This window comes from Leptinotarsa decemlineata, unplaced genomic scaffold (assembly GCF_025532065.1).
Source record: "Leptinotarsa decemlineata unplaced genomic scaffold, Ldec_3_MD MMD2_tig00026314_RagTag_RagTag, whole genome shotgun sequence".
NCBI classification, from domain to species: domain Eukaryota; kingdom Metazoa; phylum Arthropoda; class Insecta; order Coleoptera; family Chrysomelidae; genus Leptinotarsa; species Leptinotarsa decemlineata.
In genome coordinates, this window is record NW_027412684.1 from 12,955,343 (window position 1) to 12,979,043 (window position 23,701).

At 34.1% G+C, this 23,701-nt stretch overlaps 1 protein-coding gene across 1 annotated transcript in view; it reads left to right on the top strand.

The window, feature by feature from the left end:
- LOC111510591 (ATP-binding cassette sub-family G member 1) overlaps nucleotides 1-23,701 on the top strand; it is an 86,313-nt gene that overhangs the window by 48,312 nt on the left and 14,300 nt on the right. The window contains exons 2-5 of the mRNA XM_074181407.1: nucleotides 2,747-2,864; nucleotides 8,337-8,526; nucleotides 16,322-16,467; nucleotides 21,219-21,457. Of these exons, the coding sequence (XP_074037508.1) occupies nucleotides 2,747-2,864; nucleotides 8,337-8,526; nucleotides 16,322-16,467; nucleotides 21,219-21,457 (693 nt within the window). The remainder of the gene's footprint in view (nucleotides 1-2,746; nucleotides 2,865-8,336; nucleotides 8,527-16,321; nucleotides 16,468-21,218; nucleotides 21,458-23,701) is intronic.

The following is a 23,701-nucleotide window of genomic DNA, read 5'->3' on the forward strand; positions in this document are numbered from 1 at the left end:
TATTTTTCAAATAAAGTTTGTGGGGATCAAATCGTGAGGTGTAGTTTATGAAATTACTATGGATCTTCATGCAGTAACGGCCAAATCAATTAGAAAATGTCCCATATGTTGAATGAGAGTGTAGGAGACCATAATAGGCACTCATGAATGTCTGAGAAAAAAATTTTTGATATGTTGTTTGACAAGTATTGAATATGTTTATCCCATAGCGAATTGTACGTTTCGTGCATTTTAAGCTGAATATTGTTCGAATCCTCATTCCTGTAATTAATTCCTGTATATATTTCTATGATTCCTGTATATAAAATTAAAAGGTAGGGCTCTATTATCGAGTCATGTCACACCCTTCCGGTGACAGCACCTGCTTTAGAAAATTTATTGTTGTGATAATAATCAGAAAAATATTGTATTAAAGATTTTGTGTAATGTTAAATTCTGCAACTATTTTTTAACCTGGTTGAGTTTCACTTCAGTATTATTTTTGGTCATGTGACATGTCTATCTGACTGAATATTTCCCTGACACTAATTGATACTTCAAATAATTCGATTAGTTTTAATCAAAATTTTATCAAATATACAAGAACAACAAAATTTTTAGGTTTATATGTTGATGAGAAATCGTCATGAAATAAACATATTGGAAGAATTAGAAAGAAAATGTATATGTAATGTATTGAAATTTTTCAAAAAATTAGAAACTTTATAGCTTTCAAATTTCAAAAAAATATATATTCCAGTCTTATTTATTTACATTTGCACAATCCTATTTCTGTTTGGAGAACAGAAAGTAAATCTATAATCAAAACTCTGAAAACCTTACAAAACAAAATAATATAAACATTGAACTTATATAAACCAAACTATGTATTTGACTTGAATTCACTCCATAAACTCAAAATTAGATGCTTCATTCATTCTGTTAAAATAATACAAAGAAATCAAACTCAAATTTTATTCGAATTGGACATATTCACAATCATGTCACAAGACAAACCAAATTACTGTCAAAAATTGACATAAAAACAAATTTTGGAAAAAGGTCGATATATCACGATGGGATCATTGTATATAATTCAGTTCCAGAGGAAACGAAGAAGCATTATTCCATTACAAAATTGAATTATCAATTGAAAAAAAATCTAATTAGTGGAATTTCATAGTTTTTATTCAATTTCTATCACACTTGAATTCGTTTTCAACATACACTTTCTGTAACCAATCTCATATTTGACTGCATTTCATTGTTATTTTTTTATTTATTCATTTTCAAGATGTGTTATGTGTTCATTGTAAAATATCTTATTTCTGTTACTTTGTTATACTTTGTAGTTAGTTATAGTCCCTAATTATAAGCATTTATTGTTGGAACAATAAACTGAATTGAATTATATTATCTAACGTCTAGATTTGCTATCCATATTGACAATGCCAGGACATAAAATCCCATTAATATCTCATTGAAATATGAACATGAGTAATTGTCATTTATAATTACATCAATATCGCATTATCTCATAAAGTGACTTCGGCTGTTCAGAATGTTTAGAAGACTCGATAATACAGAATCTGACATCTGATGAAAAAGATAATAGAATCCATTGTCAATTACTTTCTTATAGAGAACTTTAATATAGGGAAGTTTAATATATGTTCATCATTATATTATTTAGAGTATCGGTCAAGATATCATGATAACAGAAAAATGAAGAATAGAAGCATTTGTTTGAAAGTGAATGACAGTGTTTCGTGGTAAATTTTACTAGTTCGGACTTCCATTGTCTAATATGATTCGAAATTTATGAAAGAACAAATAAAATTAGAAGGAATAGCTAAAACATTAGGCTATATTAAGCAAGGAAACGTGAAATGAAAATATAATAAAACAAATAAAATAATCAAGATAAAAGATGCAAATAGCCACATACTAAAAAGAATTGAAGAATTTATATGTTCAATTCATTGCTTTTCATTCATTTTTACTGCAAATTATTTGTAATGTTATTGAATGGCAAAAAAATCAACAACTCAATAAATTATAGGCCCTGAAGAAGCTTCCCATTAGAGGCGAAAGCTTGGCAAAGTAGATCAGAGTTTTAGTTAACCAGCTATCGCACCTCTGCTAACGACAACCCTGAGAAGTCGAAAGCTAAGGACTAATGAGGTGTTACCTTTCAACGTGTGATTCCTAACTTTATTACATATTATGTGCAGTATACATGCAAGTTGTATACATAGTATATTTTATGTGGAGTTTACAGGACCTTACAAATGTTTATTTTCCTGGAACTGCTCCAAAAATACATTGTATTGACATGGTCTCCACAATTTCATGTGTGATATTACTGCAGTTGAAAGAGTACGAATTGAGTTTTTGAAATACCATGTTTCAAAATGAATATTACAATTGGAAATTCTACTCCTGTTCAAAAAAATCTGTTTTTCGGTTAACCAGCTGTCGCACCCGTACGAACGACAACCCTCAGAAGTCGATACTTGTGCGAGCTAAGGATTAACGGGGTCTTACCTTTTAATGTGTGATTCCTATTTGTATACATTTTTCTGTAATGAAGTTCAACTAGTTATATGATAAATGAATAAATGGATTGATGGGTAAATGAACAAATGAATGAATTGATGAATTTTAGAAGTTTTTTCTTGTTCCAAAGAGATATCCCTTCAAATCAACGATTGTTTGAATTCATATCAAAATTGAAATGGAAACAAATAGTTAATTTTTATTGTAGGATCTCGGAAACTGCTAGATGGTGTGAGTGGAGATTTTTATGGAGGAGAATTGACTGCCCTTGTGGGACCATCAGGAGCTGGGAAAAGCATATTATTGAACGTATTAGCCGGGTTTACGTGAGTAAATACATTTCAAACCAGATATACATGATTTTGATATTGAAGTTCCAAAGTAAGGGTAATAAATTATAACACATTATTATGTAAATGTGTTGTTGAAAATCCAGTAATCTTGGGCGATTATAATTGATTTTTTTTAATCACCGGTGGATCTGTCTCAGAAATAATATAGTAAGTTTTCTTCACGCCTTCAATTTTGAATTTAAATATTTCTCAAATTCATGAACGGAACTGGAACATACAAAAAATGTTCCATATATCCCAGAAAATAAGTAGGGAATGGGAAATAATACCAGCGCACAGAACTGGCTGGTATCTCAATCGCCACAAAAGAAATAACCAGGAAAGGAATCTCTGATATCTGATATTGAAAATCTTTGATATTGAAAATTCAATTCTAATATCTGTGTCTACTTCATCAGGTTAGCTCAATTACTTTTGAATATAAGCTTGTGCTATCATATACAAGCAGGAGTATATTACATTTTATATTCCAAAGCGGTATTTCCAGAGTTTTTTTTGATTTTGCGGATGTGTGATAGTTCAATCATCGTGAACATTTGGTTTCATAATCTGACTCTCATAATATTTGCTCTTGATAAGAGATTTCAGCAAAGAGGAAACTTCTGTCATTCACTTCACCCATTTGATTAGATAACAAAGTGAACTATTGGACTTTAACGTCAAGTTTCTCACTATCCTCTAGTCAAATATTTGCATTCCTTTCATCTGCATTATCTGCATGTTGGTATTTTGAAATTTAAAACAAAAAAGGGAAACCCTCCAAAATGCTAGTTGTTACTGAGATGTTCAGAGTTGGTCTTATATGGTTCAGAGTCGACGTAGTGCTTTACATAGAATATGTAGGCATTATTTTTGAAGTGATAACTTCTTATGAGAGGATTAACCTCTTCATTGCATAACGCGTAACGGCACCAGTTCGTCCGGCTTCCCTTTCTCTCACGCATACGTTACTTGAAGGCAGGCTCCTCCTCTCTCGTCGGACAGACGCTCAGTGTTTAGTGTGTAATGGATATACACTGTTGACAGTATTATTAAAATCTAACCAGCAAGCACCTAATATTTTTTTATTATGTGAAACATAGCTCAAAAATGATGATACTAATTTTGTGTATGCACATTATAATATAAGCCTCAGCATTTAATCCTACAGAAGTAACAATTGGCTTATGGTAGCTTCAATATATGTGGATACATAAAAAAATCAATAAAATATTTTTTAATAAATAAGTTTTCCTTATATTATCATCTATCTATATCTATCTATACTAATATAAATGTGAAAGTTTGTAAGGATGGATGTATGTATGTTGTGGTTCACGCCTAAACGACTGAACGGATTTAGATGAACCTTTACATAAATACAGCTTATACATCAGAATAACATATACGCTACAATTCACAAAGATTTTTTGCAATTTTGGTCTTAATATAATAGTTCAACTTAGATTAGTTCAATTTATCACTTCTGTCGGGCATCCCGAGACGCCCACGTTTTTTTTTTTAAATGAGTAACTATGAGAAAATTTTTCATACATAACTCTCAGTTGTTGTTAAAAATTTTCCGATTGTTTATTATAGCCATGCAAAAATAAGGTTTCATGCAAAAACTCTTGGTAGTGTTGAAGATTTCGTAGAAGGTATTTAATAATACGCATAGTCATTGTAGTCATTTGATAAGTAGATAAATTTTGTATGAAATGAAAATCTACAATATTCTATCTGATAATTAGATATTTTGTGTGGATATTTCATATCGAGTGTCCTATACTAGAAATGAGCAGTTTCAGAAATCTTCATTTATTTAGAAGAAACTGCTGAATTAGTTCAATCACAAAGAAACTCGTTGATAATATAAAAACATCAAATAATTACTATAATGAGAGTCTTCATTCTTATGAAGAAAATCCAAAATCTGTGTGGAATTTGACGTATTGAATACGGCAGGCTGAAGGGTATTGTATGGTGCTGCACCATATAATAGAGGAAGTGTTTATAGAATTTTGGAAAATATCTTTCAGTAAAGAAATTAGGACAATGAAAATCCATGGCGTTGGTCACCTCCTTCGCCAGATTTAACGCAGCTGGAATATTTTTAGGGTTTCATTGAGGACGTCCCTTTTATTCCATTAACGTCTAGGGATACTGAAGGAAAGGATTAAAACTGCAGTGAATTCATTGATTTCTCAGATATTGCAACGAAAAAGGAATATTATTGTTGGATATCCACTTTCCAGGTGACATATTATTGATATTGGTTTCTGAAGTGGGGTTTTGCTTCAATTTCTGAAATCTGCCTCAACCAAATATCTTACAAAAACTGCAGTTCTTCCAAAATCAATAAAATTTCCTGATTATCTAAGCATGTTTTCCGCATAAATGCATATTTCTGAAATATATGATTTGTTAAGAACCTGTTTTTCCGTCAATCAGCTGTCGCCTCCCATACGAACGACAACTCTCAGAAGTTGAGAAACTTGTGCGAGCCAAGGACTAACGAGGTCTTACACGGTTGAATGCATTGCTTGAATGCGAATTTAGATGAATGAAAAATAATAAATTTTTGAAGTGGGTTTTTTAGAAGCAAGGGTGGAATAAATCTATAATAGTTCACTTGTGATAAATTGAATGTTGATATACCCGAATTATCGTTTTTATCAATCAAATTGAGATGTTCTTTGAAGATTGCCTTGAATTATTAAATATGAAGAAACAATTGATAACTAGGTAACAATTGAAGTTTCAATGATTCACTTGAATTTTCTACATTGATATTTCTTGGATCTATTTTTAACTAATGACATTGAAAAAACTGTAATTGTTTATTTTGGTGATAGGAGAAATTATGATAAGATAAATCAAATTTGTTCATTAATAAACTTGATAATTGAAATGATTGAAAGCCTATCTTGAATATTTCCTTCTGAAGGGTGGTCCAACCAAAACGCAAGATGTTAAAGTGTATATAAAACAAACATTTTTCAGAGAATTATCATAATATTTTTTATTATGATAGAAGGATCTATGACAATTATGTGCGAAACAAAATATCAACAAATCCTCTATCCGATAGTCCATATTGTCGATGACTCTGATACATAATTGAGGTTCAATGTCGTTGAAGTGCCAAACTATCTCATTCTTCAGCTACTGAATTGTTAATAACGATGAGATTGGAACCTTTGGTGTGAAACTTGAATAACTTTTTTCGAAATCAATTGCCCTAACACCAAACTGATATTTATGGGTTACCCATAGCCGTTCCTTCACGCTGTTCATAATATGAGCCAATATCTTTTATTTTCTCTTTGAATTCTTATGAGTTTGTTTTCAATATAATGGCTCATATTATGAACAGCGTGAAGGAATGGCTATGGGTAACCCATTGTCTCCATTTATAGCAAACCTATTCATCGGTAGGTTTGAGACGGAAGCTGGGAAAGAACTCAGTTACTTCCCTAGGATCTGGATCAGGTATGTTGATGACATATTCGCTGTAGTGGATACAAGGATAACCAGAATCGAGAATGTCCTTTCAGCACTAAACAACAGGTGTAAGTGTATAAAATTCACATATGAAGTAGAAAAAGAACGAAAGTTGCCGTTTTTAGATGTATTGGTCATAAGGAACGAACAGAACGAAATATAATTTGACATTTACAGGAAAGACACGGGCACTTTCAGATACATTCCCAATGACTCGAATCATTGTCCACAATACAAAATGGCGGCACTGCAATTTCTGGTACACAGGTTAATAACTTTTCCTTTAAAGAAAGATAAGTATGACAATGAAAAGAGAGTGATTCGGTATGTAGCTGAAGCAAACGGTTTTAACCCAGATATAGTTGACAAGATAATTAGAAAATGCAAGTTTAGGGAAGCACTTCGTAAATCTTCGACTTTTCAAAAAGAGGAGAGTAATAACAAGTTTATAGTAATCCCATATGAACCCCAATACACGAGAGGGCTTCAACAGATAGACTAGAAAACACAGAAAGGTCGAGGATTTACGAAATCAGTTGCAAAGATTGCAACAGCAAATACATCGGCCAGAGCCGACGAGCGATTAAAACCCGCTTCAAGGAGCATTGTGCACACATGAAATATGGAAGGATAGAAAAATCCAGTGTCGCCCAACATGCTCTAGACAAGGACCACAAAATTGGTGAAAACAATCTGAAACTGATTAAGCATGTGCATGACACCAGGCTACTCGATGCATGTGAGAGTCTAGAAATAGCAAAATGTAAAAACAGCATGAATGGCGATAAGGGACCCATCCCGTTTAGCCTGCTGTTTAATCTTCTGTTAGGAAGAGAATAATTACTAAGAACTACAGGTAGTTAATTACCGAGAAATTCCATATTGGACTTCAGGTATACAACCGCACGTAACAAATTTTAGTACATGAGGACTAACCAGACTAGACTAGGTATCAATTTTCTTCTCCTGAGGATGCTAACTTTGTTGGCGAAACGCGCGTCGAGTGCAAAAATATCAGTTTGGTGTTAGGGCAATTGATCTCGAAAAAAGTTATCCTAGTGAATTGTTCTTCGATTCTTGACGTACACTTTCACTTTCAAATATTCCCATAGCAAGAAGTCCAACGGTGTCAAATCACATAATCTTGACGGTCAATTAACATTGCCACCACATGAGATTACACGCCCATTGAAATTCTCGCGCAAAAGAGCTATTGTTTTGTGGGCTGTGTGGTAAGTGGTACATCCTGTTGGAACCACACATCGTCCAGATCCATATATTCAATTTCTGGCCGCCAAAAGTTCATCTAGCGATAGCGAACACCATTTACGGTAACTGCTTGGCCGACCTCATTTTCGTTGAAGTACAATTCTGTACCTCTCCATGGTTGAATTTGTCTAACAGCGAAACAATGAAATTTCAAATTCCATTAACCAGCTGTCGCACCTCTACGAACGACAACCCTCAGAAGTGAACAATTGACTGCCCTTAATAATTTTAAGGGCAGTCAACATAAGTTTTTCAATATGGATTGTGAACGAAAGATTCAAACTTAAGAAACTTTTAAAGTATCGAACAAAAAAACACAATTAATTAATATGGGCAGTCAACATGAGTTTATGAACATGGATTGTAAACCAAAGATTCAAACTTAAGAAAACAATAAAGCATTGAACAAGAAAACACAAGTAATTGATATGGGCAAGTCAAGTCAAAAATGTTTATTCAAAATTTTGGTTAAATTACATGTTTGCGGATGTGCGTTTTGAGAGGGGCCCTGCTATAGAATTATGCCTCTTCAGGAGGGATTGAAAACTAAAGATACAAACATAAAAACATTTGGATGACTCCGAGTATACGAAAAATTATATAATCCTGTGCATGGAGTTACCTGATTCAATCCTTTTTGAATTGATTTTTGAATTTGATTATATTTTAATGCATTATCGCTGTTGATTACAGGGTGGCTGGAACAACCGGTGATAAGTTAGTGAACGAAGAAATCAGAAATGAAGTGTTATTTAGGAGGAAATCCTGCTACATTATGCAAAATGACAATCTCCAGCCCTTGCTCACTGTTGAAGAATCTATGGCAGTGGCAGCCAGTCTAAATATGACTACCAAAGTCAAGCCCGAAGAAAAGCAAATTAAGGTAAAATAACTGGTTTCAGTATAAGTCTGAGAGCCGGTGGAAGGTCAACCTTCACCCATCAACTTTTTAGTAAATATAACTCATTAACAGACATGCCTATCATAACTTGCCTATCCAAAAGTTCATATAGCTACTTTTGATTTAAATAATTTTAATCAACTTTCTGTCACCCTTGATTTTTTCATGATCGAATGAATTTCATCTCAACTAATAGTTTTTAACACACAGAATATGCCTAGGTAGGTTTGCCTACTTATTTCTGTGCATGCCTACCTGGCAAGCATATATGAACAGGTAAGTCAATTATTATTAATGACTTACTTGTTCACATCTGCTTGCCAAGCAGACATTCATACAAACTAGGCAAGCCTATTTAGGCATATTCTGCGTGTTAAAAACTGTCAGTTTAGATATAAATTATACCATTTGATAAAAAATATGTCTCGTCAAGTTATCTGATGGGTGAAGGTCGATTTCCCATGGTCTCCTCTACTATATGGGGTGTTTTTTTTTGATCGATGAAAAGCGTGAGACTCTCGTAGTGCTTCAGGAGTATTATAAACGGTTTTCAAAACATATAGTGCAAGTTGTTTGAAGATTTTCAAAACTTGGGTTTGATGTTTAAGCAACACGCCTGAAGAAGTTATTGCATAGCGAAACACGTGTTGCGTTCAAACATTTTTTTGTGAATTGGTTGTAATATGGTGGTTGTACTCTTGTACTATGGTGACGTTAGAAAAATACATCATAGTACAAGATGTGTTATGTGTGATTGTTGACTTGTTTTGTGGTAATTCATGACCACTTTAATGAAATGAATAAAACACTTTTGTCTAATTACCACTAGTCAATTTTATTTATACGACCGTTTGAGTTTTGCATTAAACAGAGTTCTGCCTAAATTATGATTACTTATGAAAGCTGTAGTTATTTTGTATTTCCAGAAGTAATTTTGAATATTTTCCGAAAGTTTACCTTACATACTATATTCTGTTCTCTGCAGTGTTTCTTTTATGAGTTTTACTTGATATTATCTTTTCTATTATAGAAACTGGTACCTGATTGTTTACTGCCATTTGCTTAATTATTTTTAGTTAATCTCAGAAATTCTTTTCTGGTAAAGGGATTGCGAAAGCTCTGTGTACCATTGACAGAAACGCGGATAACTTATATGGGAGTGGGCTGAAAGAGTCAAAGAGAATTGTACAGTCTGTGAATGTGATTTTCTGTTAGATATTGAATTGAAAACTAATATGTGTGATTGATGACTTGTTTACTTTATGGTAATTCATGATCACTTAAATGAAATGAATAAAAACACTTAACAGTTAATTGAAAACTATTATTGACTCTTGAAATATTCAATTCTAAGAAGTTAAGCTCCTTGTTTTGTTGGATTTCTACTGTGAATTTAATTTTGTTATGCAGACTATTGAGAAAGTTTAAAAATTGACCAATTTGTTTGTTTGAACCATCAAAATCAGCCAGTACGTCATCAACATATCTGAACCAAATCACAATATGTTTCTGAGAAAGGGGGTTATTGAGAGTGCGGGTATTTTCTAGTGTGTCCTTGAAAATATCTACTAAAATGGAACTTAATGGTGAGCCCATAGGGAGACCTGAGTTTTGTAGATGAAAATTATTGTTACATTTGAAGAAATTTTGTTTCAGACATGCATCCAGGAGATTGCAAAATTCGGTAGTTATATATGGATTTGTATTACTTTTATCTAATATGTATTTCACGAGGAGAAGACATTCTTCTGTTGGAATGTTAGGAAACAAATTTTTTACGTCAAATGATACTAGTTTGATATTATTTTTGATATTCAAATTTGATAATTCGTCAGCTAGGTCTACTGAATTTTGAACTGTGTTGAAAGGATTGTATTTTGTGAGGTCTCTGAATCTTGAATTTGAAAATTTTGACAACTTATTGGTTGGGACATCTAGCTGGATGTCCGTTTTTATGGAGCTTGATAAATCCATACAATTCTGGGGGCTGGGGGTTATGCATATCATCTTTTTCATATCCCATGATGTGAGAAACGGCATTGTTGATTCCTTCATGACTTCCATGTTTGTTTTATTGAAGTTATACGCTGAAATATTGTTCTTTTACATTTATTTCTCTCATGAATTTATGACTTCACATCATCAAATATTCGTATGTCTTAAAGTGATTGTTTTAAATGGTCCTTGTTTCAAGTTTGTATCTTGAGAGAAACCCCATGATTAATTACATTCTTTCCTTCTTAGAAAGTTTTCCACATCTTTCGTATTATACTGGAGAAATGAAAGGCCAGAAAGCTTTTTCTCGCATATTTCAATCGAATTAACCTTCGTCAGGGTCACAATTTTGATGAAAAAATGAACTCGTGAAATGAAAAAAAAAATTGAAAATTCTGCCCATATGCCATATGTGTAATTTATTTGTTCGAAGCTACTCTGTGGTATTGATGTACTCAGGTATAGCAGAAAATATTTGAATCAGCGATTTGGTTTCACGCTCAATGCTGATTAATATACTAGTCATTGTTTACAACCGATAACAAACATGAATAACGTTTCAAATTACATTATTTTCAGTTTTGATGACTAGCGCCTTCGTGAAAATGATACCGACTGATCGTTTTTGTACAGTTTTGTACAGGTAAATTCTTTAGAGTTCTGACAGTGGAAAAAAAAAACGGTGGATGCGGAATCAATTAAAAACCCAATTCATGCAATTTTGTCATTGATTTTATTGATTTGTGATACAGTGAATTGTCTTGATGAAACAGCACTTTCTTTTTCTTCAAATGGGCCCGTTTTTTCGCGATTTCGCCCTTAAAACGTTCCAGTAACGGTATATAATAGTCGCTGTTGATGGTTTTCACCATTTCAAAATAGTTGATGCATATTGGAGAGTGTGTATGAAAGAGCCAGTTTTAAAAAACAAAAAAAGTTGACGTCAGGTGATGGTTATTGAATAAAATTGCTTTTTGTAAATAATAAGTTTAATAGTCATGGTTATCCAATCAAAATAAAATAAGATACAATGAAAGAAATTAGTAATATGATAGCAACTTTAATAAAAAAAGGGAAATCTGGTCTTTCAAAGCAACATGAAACATGTATGAAAGAGCTGGGTATGTGCCGGGTTCCACTTTACAAAAAAACACTTTCAGCATATAATATAATATAATATAATATAATATAATATAATATAATATAATATAATATAATATAATATAATATAATATAATATAATATAATATAATATAATATAATATAATATAATATAATATAATATAATATAATATAATATAATATAATATAATATAATATAATATAATATAATATAATATAATATAATATAATATAATATAATATAATATAATATAATATAATATGATATAATATAATATAATATTTGCTTATTTATATTGAAGTCACAGTTATTCATCAGTTCCAAATCACAATCTTACAATATTCTTGAGCATCTTAATATAATTATAATATTTTTAAAATCAGTCTCCTTATGAAACGATCAACTAGAAACAGTTTTGGCAAAACAAATTTGTAACACCTTCAATGCCACAAGACTTAAGTGCCCAATCATCACAAATCTTACACTGGTACCATTCTAGTTTGCCCTTAGAATAATCTCTATTACATACAATACAATCATTTTCTTCTTGCTCAGAAGTAATCTTCTTATTTTTCAATTGCGATGGATTGATTTCATTTTATCCTTTTCTGAAGCTGGATTAGGTCTATCGATCACATATGATGCAAGGAACGCATCGTCAGAAAATATGTTAGAATTTAAGGGATATATGCCTGTTTTGATGAATCCTTGAGTAACATTTTGTAGGCTAAAAGCTGTTAAATAGGCATCTCTATCAAACCGCGCAATTTGGTATTTTGTAGTATATTGAGCCAGTTTTCGTGCCATGAAAGAGCCGGCTCTTTCGAAGCGTCCACAAAACAACTTCAAAACATAATGTCATTTGAGTTGTAACCTCAAAATACAGCTATTTCGCGTAAAAATTATGACATCAATATTACCGTAAAATAATGCTAAATATATGCGTAACAATACAACATATCAATTTTATCAACTCATAATGCACTTTTCTTTGGAAAACAAATTAAGTCAAGGCAAATAAACATACTTTTTGGTCCTAAAATCTTTGATGTGGTCTACCGACGCCATTTGTTTTCGCAGAACTGTCAAATTAAATTATGGTAGGATTTTGGTAAGAAGTAGAAAATCACATCGGCCCTTTCAAAGCCTGGATCTTTCATACCCACTCTCCCCTATACTATGCGCATCCCAAAATATTGATACCCATAACTTTGCCAGTCATATGGTGTTGATTCAACACATGCAGTCCACTCAGATGACTCTCGTTTTGATTCTGGTATGAAATGATGGAGCCATGTTTCATTCATTGAAGGTACATATCGACGACTAAATTTGGGTTTTTAATGGTGGAACAGCTTCAAACACTGCTCAGAATCATCAATTCGTTGTTGTTTTTGATCGATTGTGATCTCGCGCGGCACCCACTTCAAACAGAGCTTTTGCATACTCAAATATTCGTGCACGATATGTCCAACACCTTCCTTTATTATCTTTAGAGCTCCAGCTATCTCGATTAACTTCACTTTGCGGCCAGCCAAAATTATTTTGTGAATTTTTGGGATGTTTTCGTCGGCAACAGCCTCTTTCGTTCGTCCACTGCTCATTTCACTTCTTTTAAACTTAGCAAACCACTTCCCAACAGTCGATTCCTGGTGAAAAAACCAAATGATGTTCATCATGTCAAGAATTAGCTTCAACAGTATTTTTTCTCGTCAAAAAGCAATGCTTTATCAACGCACGAAATTTAAACTAACAAAACTTGCTTCTATTCTACAAACTAATAGTCCAATAGCTGTGAAATGTGTACATGTGTCTTTTGATGGCTAGGGTTAACTAAAAATCATATGGATTCAATACTCGTAGCGCCATCTGTTTGTTAGCCTAAGAACTTTTGTGCCCACCTAGTACTTCTACAGTGAACGTCACGTGAACATTTCATTGTAAGATTTTCACATGCATTCAGATTTTCGTTTTTGTTTTATCTCAGAAGTGTATCGCAAGTTGAAAGTTAAAACCGCCTCGACGTTTCTCGTAAACTTGTGAGAGCTCTTCTTCAGTTTTTTCTACATATCTGTTTATCTGGTTTAATGCGTCATCACTAACAACTTTGAAAGTCTAGAACATAGAAGAAAGTTTGGGAAACATTATTATCAATATCAACAATGAAATGTTGAATACGTTGTTATTGATTTTATTTAATTATTGGTCAGTTCCATCACATAGATTGCGTAGTTATCTACTGATGATTATCAAGGAAAATTATATTCATCTTACAAAATTTACCAATACAGCTTACTGTAACAATTTCACTATTACAGGTTAACAAACGAAGATTTTTATAAAGTATGGACTAGTTACATTCTACTATATTTCACTATCAGTGCAGTAAAATGAAATCTGTTTAAATCTGTTTAGAATCTGTTTTTCCGTTAACCAGCTGTCGCACCCCTACGAACGACAGCCCTCAGAAGTCGAAACTTGTGCTTGTGATTACCGAGGTCTTACCTCGGTACCGTGTGATTCCTACATGAATAAAACGTATTCTATTAACAAACGTCGATGGCAATGCCTGTTCAGGTAAAAAAACAAATATACACAGACTAGTGACTCGCCCCGGCTCCACACGGGTGCAATGCTGAGAAAAGTATACGTATGCTAATAATTAAGTGCTTTAGGGGAAAGCGCGGCCTTCGAAGCGCTATTTATAGGCACGTCCCCTGGCACCCTGCTGGTACCGCTGCAACCGCGATGTCTCTACTTTTTTAATCTGTAATATCATCAAAAATATTCATTTAAATTACATGCTGTGAAGGGACATATTTATCTATATCGAATGTACATGTTATTTGGAGTATATTACCGGAGTTATGTTCCAACACCAAACCGTTATTTAAACACCTCGACACGTGTTCCGATCACCAAGTGATCATCTTCAAGAGGAGGATTAAACTCAACGTATTATAGGTACCTAATTGGATACGGATTAATGCTGTGTTGCTGAAAATCGCTTGGTAAATGAGCCAATAATAAAAAATGGTTACTGTGGGTTATTTTTAAGAGATAGACATATACCATCGTGGCCTTTTTTGTAGCCTTTTCAATGTGTACAATAATGTAGTAGTTACATCATTTTGATCAAAATGATTGACCCTCTAGGGCCTCCTTAAGGATTAATAGGGACAGACAGCGGAAAGCAACTTTGTTTTATACTATGTATTGATGATATAGAATGCTATTTTTTGTAAAAAGGAATCATTTTGAGTGATTTTTGATGGAGAATAAACTGATAGTGTGCCACCAAGAGATAACTATCAACTTTTTCAAATGGGGAGTCTTGTGAAATTTCCTATGGAAGGTTAAAAAAAAATCTGTTTTTCCGTTAACCAGCTGTCGCACCCCTACGAACGACAACCCTCAGAAGTCGACACTTGTGCGAGCTAAGGATTACCGAGGTTTTACCTTTTAACGTGTGATTCCTAACACGGGTTGGACGATAGCAAGTGAAGATCGATCGTTCAGACTAGGGCTTGAACCGCCGACCAACACGGCAGTCAATTCGAGTGAGTGAACAAAGCACCCACGCCGAACCGCTTGGCTACCGACCGACCAATTCTCTACACAATAAGTAACCTTCACTTTTTTATCTTCGATAACCGATTGCGGAGTTATAGATGTTTGAATTTGGGACTGAAAATTTTGTAACTCTATATCTGATTGTTTGGAATAAATGTTCATTGGAAAGAGATATGAATCAGTAACATCATTTGCAATAGATAAGTGTTAACTTCAAGGGCATAAAGCGATATCATTTTACTTTGGCCTTATAATTTTTATCGTTTATATGAAATAATTATTTGAGCAAATTCTCACGAAGTTTTTCGAAAGAAATTTTTTTCTTGAAGGACTCAATGAAGTTAGTAAAAGCATGTTCAATAAACAACCTGTAGATTATTCGGTGCCTATGAATAAAAACTCATGCCAAAGGGTAGAAATATTTTTTTCTAATTTTGCTGTCTCATTTTGTACTTACTTCATAGGAAATAATCTTGGAATGGTGGTTTTCTAATGAAATACAATGCTATTTATTAAAATTTTGGCTTTATGTAACTCTTGACTGAATTGAATAGAATTCACAATGACTCCTCTTTATTTTTTTGCTGAAATTTGACAAACAGAATTTAAATAGCTATGTCATTATTATTGATGTTTGAGCAAGAGTTTTTGTTAAATTTATGAATATTAACAATGGAAATTGTAACCGTGATATACCTATCTCAATGACTTGATTAAATTATTAACATCGACTTATTAATATATTTTGGTGAAATAAGATATGGTAGTTTTCTTTTTCACTTTTTATTTCAAACATTTTTGTAGGGAAACTCTTGGCCATTTGATCTCGCTGAGGAAATCTAATTGAAGCACTAAATGTTTTCCTGCAAGCAAATATTTTTTTCGTCAGGATTCCTCAAAAAACAAAAAACTGTGCTTAGATGAAATAATAGACACTGGAAGAGCGCTGAAATGTTTTTGTTCAATGACAAATGCATGAAAAAAATATTCAGGAATTTTCAAACCCCAGGATTTTTTTCATCTCTATCTAATTGTTTGGTTCGTGATACATTCTGTTGAATAATGAAAATTGAAAATTTTCTTTAGGTGAATAACATAATGAAAACCATGGATTTATGGAAAAACAGAAAAACGAGGGCACAAACTCTGTCAGGTGGTGAAAAAAGAAGGCTCTCTATAGCTATGGAACTCTTGAAAGATCCACAAGTTATGTTTTTTGACGAACCTACAAGGTAAGGGAACTGTTCAAATAATTCTAATGTTGAACTTTTCATGAACTACTACTATTCATGAAACTTCCAAATATATATGCCATTCCTCAGATGTTCAGTAAAAATGATTGTGAAAAATACAAATCTGACAATTCAGGGATTATCATCAATAGCTGTGTTTTTCATTCAATCCTCCAGTCTCCGTTTCCTAATCCCTATTTCTGGAAAACTAAAATTTTTTCTTAGCTTCTCATAATTGTTCCATCTATTTGAGTACATTTTGCTAGCTTCATATAATTGTTTTTCTAATGGAGTATATTTCCCCTCTTTGTTGTTTTTTTATTTCTTTCCACTTTACAAATTTCTAAATTCAGTATATCCCGATCAGATGTTTCATATAAATTCTATAGTATGCTCTTTCAAAATTATTACTTCCATCTTCCAAATTGAATATTTTCATGGATTATTGAATAAGATTAGATTTTCGGTGAGCTAGCCCATGGCCTGATTCACTGCGACCTTTTTCAGATATATTGTGATGCTCCTTGGTTGATAGAGCTCATTGTCTAGCTTGATCTCTTTGATTAGGCTCCATAGCCTTGACACTGATCCTTTCATATAGCTGGCAGCCTCTTTCTCTTTCCCGCATCTTGCGTGTCTCAGCCTTGCTATCGCTTCGCATTCACAAAGCACATGCAGTGTGGTTATTTCCTCTTCTTGACAGAACCTGCATTATTGTATTTCATCAGTTCGGACTTCCATTGTCTAATATAATATAAATTGATTTGAAATCCCTGAAAAAATCAAAAGAATAACCGAAAATAACAATTTTATCAAAACAAAAACTGAAATTATAAGCAAATAACATACAAGCTACAACCAGAAAATAAAAAAATTTAAATATTAATAAAAGATGAAAATTAAAATATTATAATTAACAAAATGAGTTGATGAGTCCAAACATGCTCTGCTATTCCGGATTTGCTGGTTTCTCCTCGCTGTGTGTTTCTTGTGCTCAGCAATGCGAACTTTCAATGGCCTCTTAGTTTCACCGATGTATGATTCTTTAGTTTAGACAATTCAGTAGAGACTCTAGTCTCTAGTAGAGACTCTACTAGACCGTGCTTTCGATCTCTGTAATACAAAGGAAGGTCTCGAAAAAGAAATAGACATCATCAAAAATGATCTTCAACGGAATGGTTATTCCAGAGTGATGGTAGAAAAGGCTTTAGCTAGAAGACAGCAAGAGCTCCACGAGGAAGAGAAGCCGCCACAACCAGTACTTGTACTCCCCTACATCAGAGGATTATCGGAAAGAATAAGAAGGATTGGGTCCAAGTATAACATCGGTGAAACTAAGAGGCCATTGAAAGTTCGCATTGCTGAGTACAAGAAACATACACAGCGAGGTGAAACCAGCGAATCCATGTTTGGACTCATCAACATAATATCAAGTGGGCTCAAGCTGAAATCATCCACAAAGAGGAACACTGGTTCAGGAGAAAATTCAAGGAAGCCGCCTATATTTTTTCCAACAACGCATTAAGTCAAGCTAGCGTAGAGATACGTAGCATATGGAAACCTCTTATCGAGCGAAAAAACGACCAACTCCCGCCAAACGGTCATCTCCCGCTAAAACCAATGGAGCGAAAAGAGGAAAGAGGGGATAGGTGAATGGTGAAAGCACCCGAATGGCCTATAAATAGTCAGATCTCGGAGGGATAAGTCCAGACAAGAAGTTAACATTCCAGGAACACGTACAACAGAGAATTGGAATGGCCAAACAGGCCAGAAGACGCCTGGCGCCGATCATAGGAAGAAGTAGTAACATGGCACTGAAAGTCAAACTACTGATGATCAGAACGATCCTAATGCCTATAATTCTGTACGCATGCACTGCCTGGGGCCAGTGCGCGCAGACACACAGAAAGAAGATCCAAGCATTTATGAACACGAGCGTAAGGGCCGCCGTAAATGCACCGTATTACATCCCGAACAGATTCATATACAGGGATCTAGGACTGGACACGCAGTATGTGGACGTGTATATGAGAGAACATGCAGAAAGCACGTTCGATAGAATCAGATCGCATTTAAATCCAGCGTTTCGCGATCTACACGATGCGTTGAACATGGATGACCCCAGGTTCCAAGAAAGGGACAAACATCCAAGGCCGACAAGACAAAATCAGAGACCGCCCCCACGAGTCGCCGTCAGGCGGCTCAGGCAAGTATAAAAATCTTAAGTGTATTAACCATATATTCTCTTACAGGAAAACCGCGATTCAATTTCAAAATCACATTTCTCAGCTTCACTGGGAAAAGCCCGACTATTACAACTCTGGCCGCCGTTAGCTTTGGGGGCCCCCATGCAAAAATTCAATTAGGAATACCGCGACAAACAAGAGCCAAATAAAATTTAAACCGAGAAGTTAGATAGGGAAATAAAAGCACCTAAAGGCTGGTTTCCAACCAAAAGAGGTTAGATATCAATCTTGCTGAAGTGCCAGCAGCTGGATTGAGGACCGTTTCCTTAAGAAACGGGGGTGGAAGGAAAGGGTCGCCAGGTCCAAACCTGCGGAAGCATTTCCGTAAGGAGGGAGCTTGCGACCTGGGCACACAACCCGGGAGGGGCATGGGGGGGGGATAAGTCCAGTTATCACCCGAAGACGATTGTGAATACTAACAATCGAAACATCGTGACGTAACTTGGTTTGGAATCTTTTAATTTTCATTTTTGTTAATTATAATTTTTTAATTTTCAGCATTTATTATTATTTCGATTTTTTTCATTTTCTGGTTGTAGCTTGTATGTTATTTCCTTGAAATTTCAGTTTTTTGTTTCAAAAAAATTGTTATTTTCGGTTAATCTTTAATTTTTTTCAGGGATTTCAAATCAATTTATATTATATTAGACAATGGAAGTCGGAACTGATGAAATACACCACGAAATATTGTCAACCACCTTCAAACAAACCTGAATTAGGTTTCTTCTGTCAGACCCATGTTGCTCATATATTTCCTGAGTCGGCTATGCCCTGTTAGTAGTCCAACCACAAACCTAACAACCTTTCGGTTGTAGTTTAGCAGGTCTTCCGTGAATCTGGGCGATGGTTTTTTTATGAACTCTTCCGCCTGCCTCATTACTGGGAGCTTATTCCTCCAATCTATCGATTCGGCTTGCATCCATTATTTCATGGATGTCTTTATACATACTTTCACTACCCCGCAGAAGGGTTCTGAGCCGATCATAGCCTTGAAAACGCCTTAACAAGCTAAAACATCGGCCTCCTCATTGCCCTTGTGAACCTCATGTCCGGGTACCCAAGCTAGAGTGACCCTATTTTGGGTACTTAGCGCCTTGAGTGCGCTCCCACCAGTCATGAGATGACTTGAAATCAGCTGAGCGCCTTCTAAGGGTTCTATGTCCGCTACTTCTGCCTGGAACACAGTTGCATTATATCCGAGGCTGAGTGCGATTCTCGTCTTTTCTCTGCTTTCGTATATACCGGCTCCCACTCCTTCTTGGGTATCTGAGCCATCTGTATACCAAGTTTCTTCCGCAATATATGTCTTCTTCAGACAGCTTTCTGCGGAGATCGTCTACTAAGGTTGCTCATAGCAATGGCGATAGTACGCCTCCTTGTGGGCATCCCTTCTCTGCTCTCACCTGTATGGTAGCCTCTCCTGTAGTGGTGTTTATCATCCTCCTTTCTAGGCTGGCTTTTATCCATTGACACACGATGGCTAGTACTCCTCTTTTTTCCAGTGCGTCTATAAGTGACTCCGTGGAGACATTATCAAATGCACCTTTGATGTCTAGAAAGGCAGCCACTGCCATTTCTTCGTCATCCAGTGAGTTCAATCATTACAAAAACATTACTTCCATCTTCCAAAAGCAGCTTGAACTATTTGCTAGCTTTTCATGATTATTATCTATTTGAGTACTGTTACCTTCCTTTTTGTTTGTTACTCATTTTAGTATCTTCTTTTATAGATTTTTCTATAGGTTATATCGTATTCTCTTTCGGAATCATTACTTCCTTCTTCCGAAGGCAACTGCAAATTTTTCCTAGATTCTCGTGTGTTGTTTTTTCTCTTCATTTCTCTTCTTTGTTATTTTTGTATTTTGGTAACGTTATAAATTACTTATTTTCTGTATTGAAATGTGATTATTTCATTCTCACTTTTGGAAGAGTTTTCAATCATTCAAAAGTCTAAAACTTTTGTTAACATCATTATTTGTTTTCTTGAACATGTTGGTCTCACATTATGTTTCTTAATGTATCTTCTCTTACGTTGTTTGTACTATGTCTGGACTGTTATATGTTGTTAAGTGAGATTATAACAGGACCTATCCAAATACTAGCATTTAAGTTGAAAAGATAACTGTTAACCATGAAACTACATAATCCTTATCTTGAAATTACGTTAGTGTATTGTCATTGGATAAAAATTATAATGAATTTCACGGATACTCATGTATTTGAATTATGAATTATCGAATTATGAAACTGTGATGATTGTGAAACAAACATTTTAGACTAGGTATGGAAAAAACGGAGCAGTAACAATTTGAAAATATTGACGTCTAAAGGGTAATTAGGGATTGAATAACAAATATATGAAACTAGATTCAAAAATATCGGTCTATGTCCTCTCGTGCAATTAGATCATTTGAATATCATATTTTGTACTGAAATATAACTGATATTTTATTTTTTTTTCACTTACATAGCTGGTTCAGCTTGAAAAACTGATACTGTTTACAGCGGTTTAGATAGTCTATCGTCAAAACAATGTATTGAATTATTGAAGCAACTAGCTGTGATGGGTCGAACGGTCATATGCAGCATTCACCAACCCAGCGCCACGATTTTTGAGATGTTTGACCATCTTTATATCCTTGCTAAAGGGAAATGTCTCTACCAGGGATCTGTGTCGAATCTACTGCCATATTTACGAGAACTGAACTTCAACTGTCCTACCTTCCACAACCCAGCTGATTATGGTGAGTATGTCATATATGAAAGATAGTGTCGTAGAAGAGACGTATGAATACAGAATTAGGTGAGTTGCGATAAAGAGTCCAGTCATCTTAGTAAGTTCATGTCGGAATTTGAGACTTCTAGCAATAAACTAGTATAAACTAGTGTTCTGACATCCTCAAAGATGTCTTAAAACCTACAAATGGTAGGGTGTACGCGACTATTGAAATCTAAGGTTAAAAGTCACAAAAATCGATTGTTTGCAGTTTGTATTCATTATCAATATCGTATAGGATTATATTCCCTACAACTTTTATTTAAAAATTTTTTCCACACGTTGTCTTTTTCAAGATAGAGGGCGGAGAGCGCACGGTTAGATCATCATTCAAGGTCAACCGGGAGTACCGTCAAAAACACGCCATATAAAGTTCAAATTGATGGATGTAACTATTACTTCGTGGTAGGATATCATCATGAAAAATGAGAAATGATATTTCCACTTCTATTTGTAACTGCAGTTACTGCAGTTTCGTCCTATGAGAACATTCTCAAACTATGTTTATTGTATTAGTTTATGAGAAATGAATTAATATATTAAATATATACAAATCATGAAATTATGAAACAACAATAATGAATTGGTGCTCCGGGGCTACTTCATTGATTCCAGTGGCACATTTGCTTCTTTAGCTGCAGGAAAAACCTGCAGAACCACATTATCTGAAGATCTTGATTTGCCAATGTCCTCTCTTTCGTAAAACAAAATGTTAGGTATCTCCAGAGGCTCCAAAAAATGCAAGACACTGCCAGAACACTTAGTGACACGACTAACGTCAAATTTAAATCAGTCCTCTTTGACCAATGCATTTTAATGACTAGATTCAACGCCAGATCTACAGTGAACAATGACTGCATGAAGATTCTAATAGTTGTCTGCTAGATTGAAGCGTTCATCTATTTGGAACCTTCATAAGAGGTTGGTGCTTCCGTCAGAGATTGAGTTATGTTTGAAGATCATCAGTGTTGTTATTAGATTAACTGGTGCCTCAGCTATATTTGTTTTCTTATAATAGTCAGTCAGTTTGGCGCATGTTTGGCAATACAGTTGATCATCACCCGGTAAAAGTTCCATTTTCAGATGATATAACAATTAGTTTATTGAATCAGTTTGAAAATGTCCTTATAGGACGAAACTGCAGTAACGTTAGTTACAAATAAAAGTGGTAAAAAACATAGAAAGTATTATTTGTCATTTTTCATATAAAGTTTATTAATTATTGATAAATACATTATTAATAATTTTCTTTTCTCATTACCTTTTATATTTTATTTAATGATGATTTCATTTACGTAACTATTTGAAATTGAGTATCAATTTATTTAATAACACTTACCTACCTGTGTAGTTGAAGAATTGTTAAAGAAAATCCCTATATTAAATTTCAATTTCGATGTAATTTATATTAATAACTTTCTAAATAAATGAAAAATATTCCACACACTTATGAAAAATTGAATGAATATGAAATTAAAAAAATCGATTAAAAATTGCAAAAACTACAACCTATAATTCTGATCATCTTCTTTTTCGTCATCGTCGTCTTCCGATGCTGTAATAATCTTTTTTCGTCTTCAACGACATTTGTCTCCAGATCTTCCATGATTTCGTGGTTCTCTCTTCATTGAGACAAGCTTGCCCATGACACAGGCCACAAACTAACAAATACTGCAACGCCGAAATCATGCCCTAATCAAGTTTGAACTTAATAGTGAACACCATTGAAATGTTGGTGAGCCGCTGCACTTTTTGGTGGAATATTTGATAACTGCACAGGTTCATTAAGTTTTATAGACTTGACGTATTGGGCATAACAAAGATGATTGATATTGTCCACATATTTTGAAGCACTATAGACTGCCAACAAGATTTGAATTCCATTCTCAAATAATCTTTAAATCAGACTGTTTTCTTCATCAAGTTGACCCAAATTCGGCAGTTTCTCAAATGCTTTCAAAAACTTTTTTTTCTCTTTTATCGGGACTACCGGTTGACCTTGGATTATGCTCTAACTGCGCGCTCTCCGCCCTCTATCTTGAAAATGATATAAGGTATAAAAAATTTTGAAACAAAAGTTGTAGGAAATTCGAACCTCTTCAATAGCGGAAACTCATAGGAAACGATATATTTACAAATTTTTTTCAAAAAATCTATTTTTGTTACCTTTGAACTTAGATCTCAATAGTCGCGTACACCCTACCATATGTAG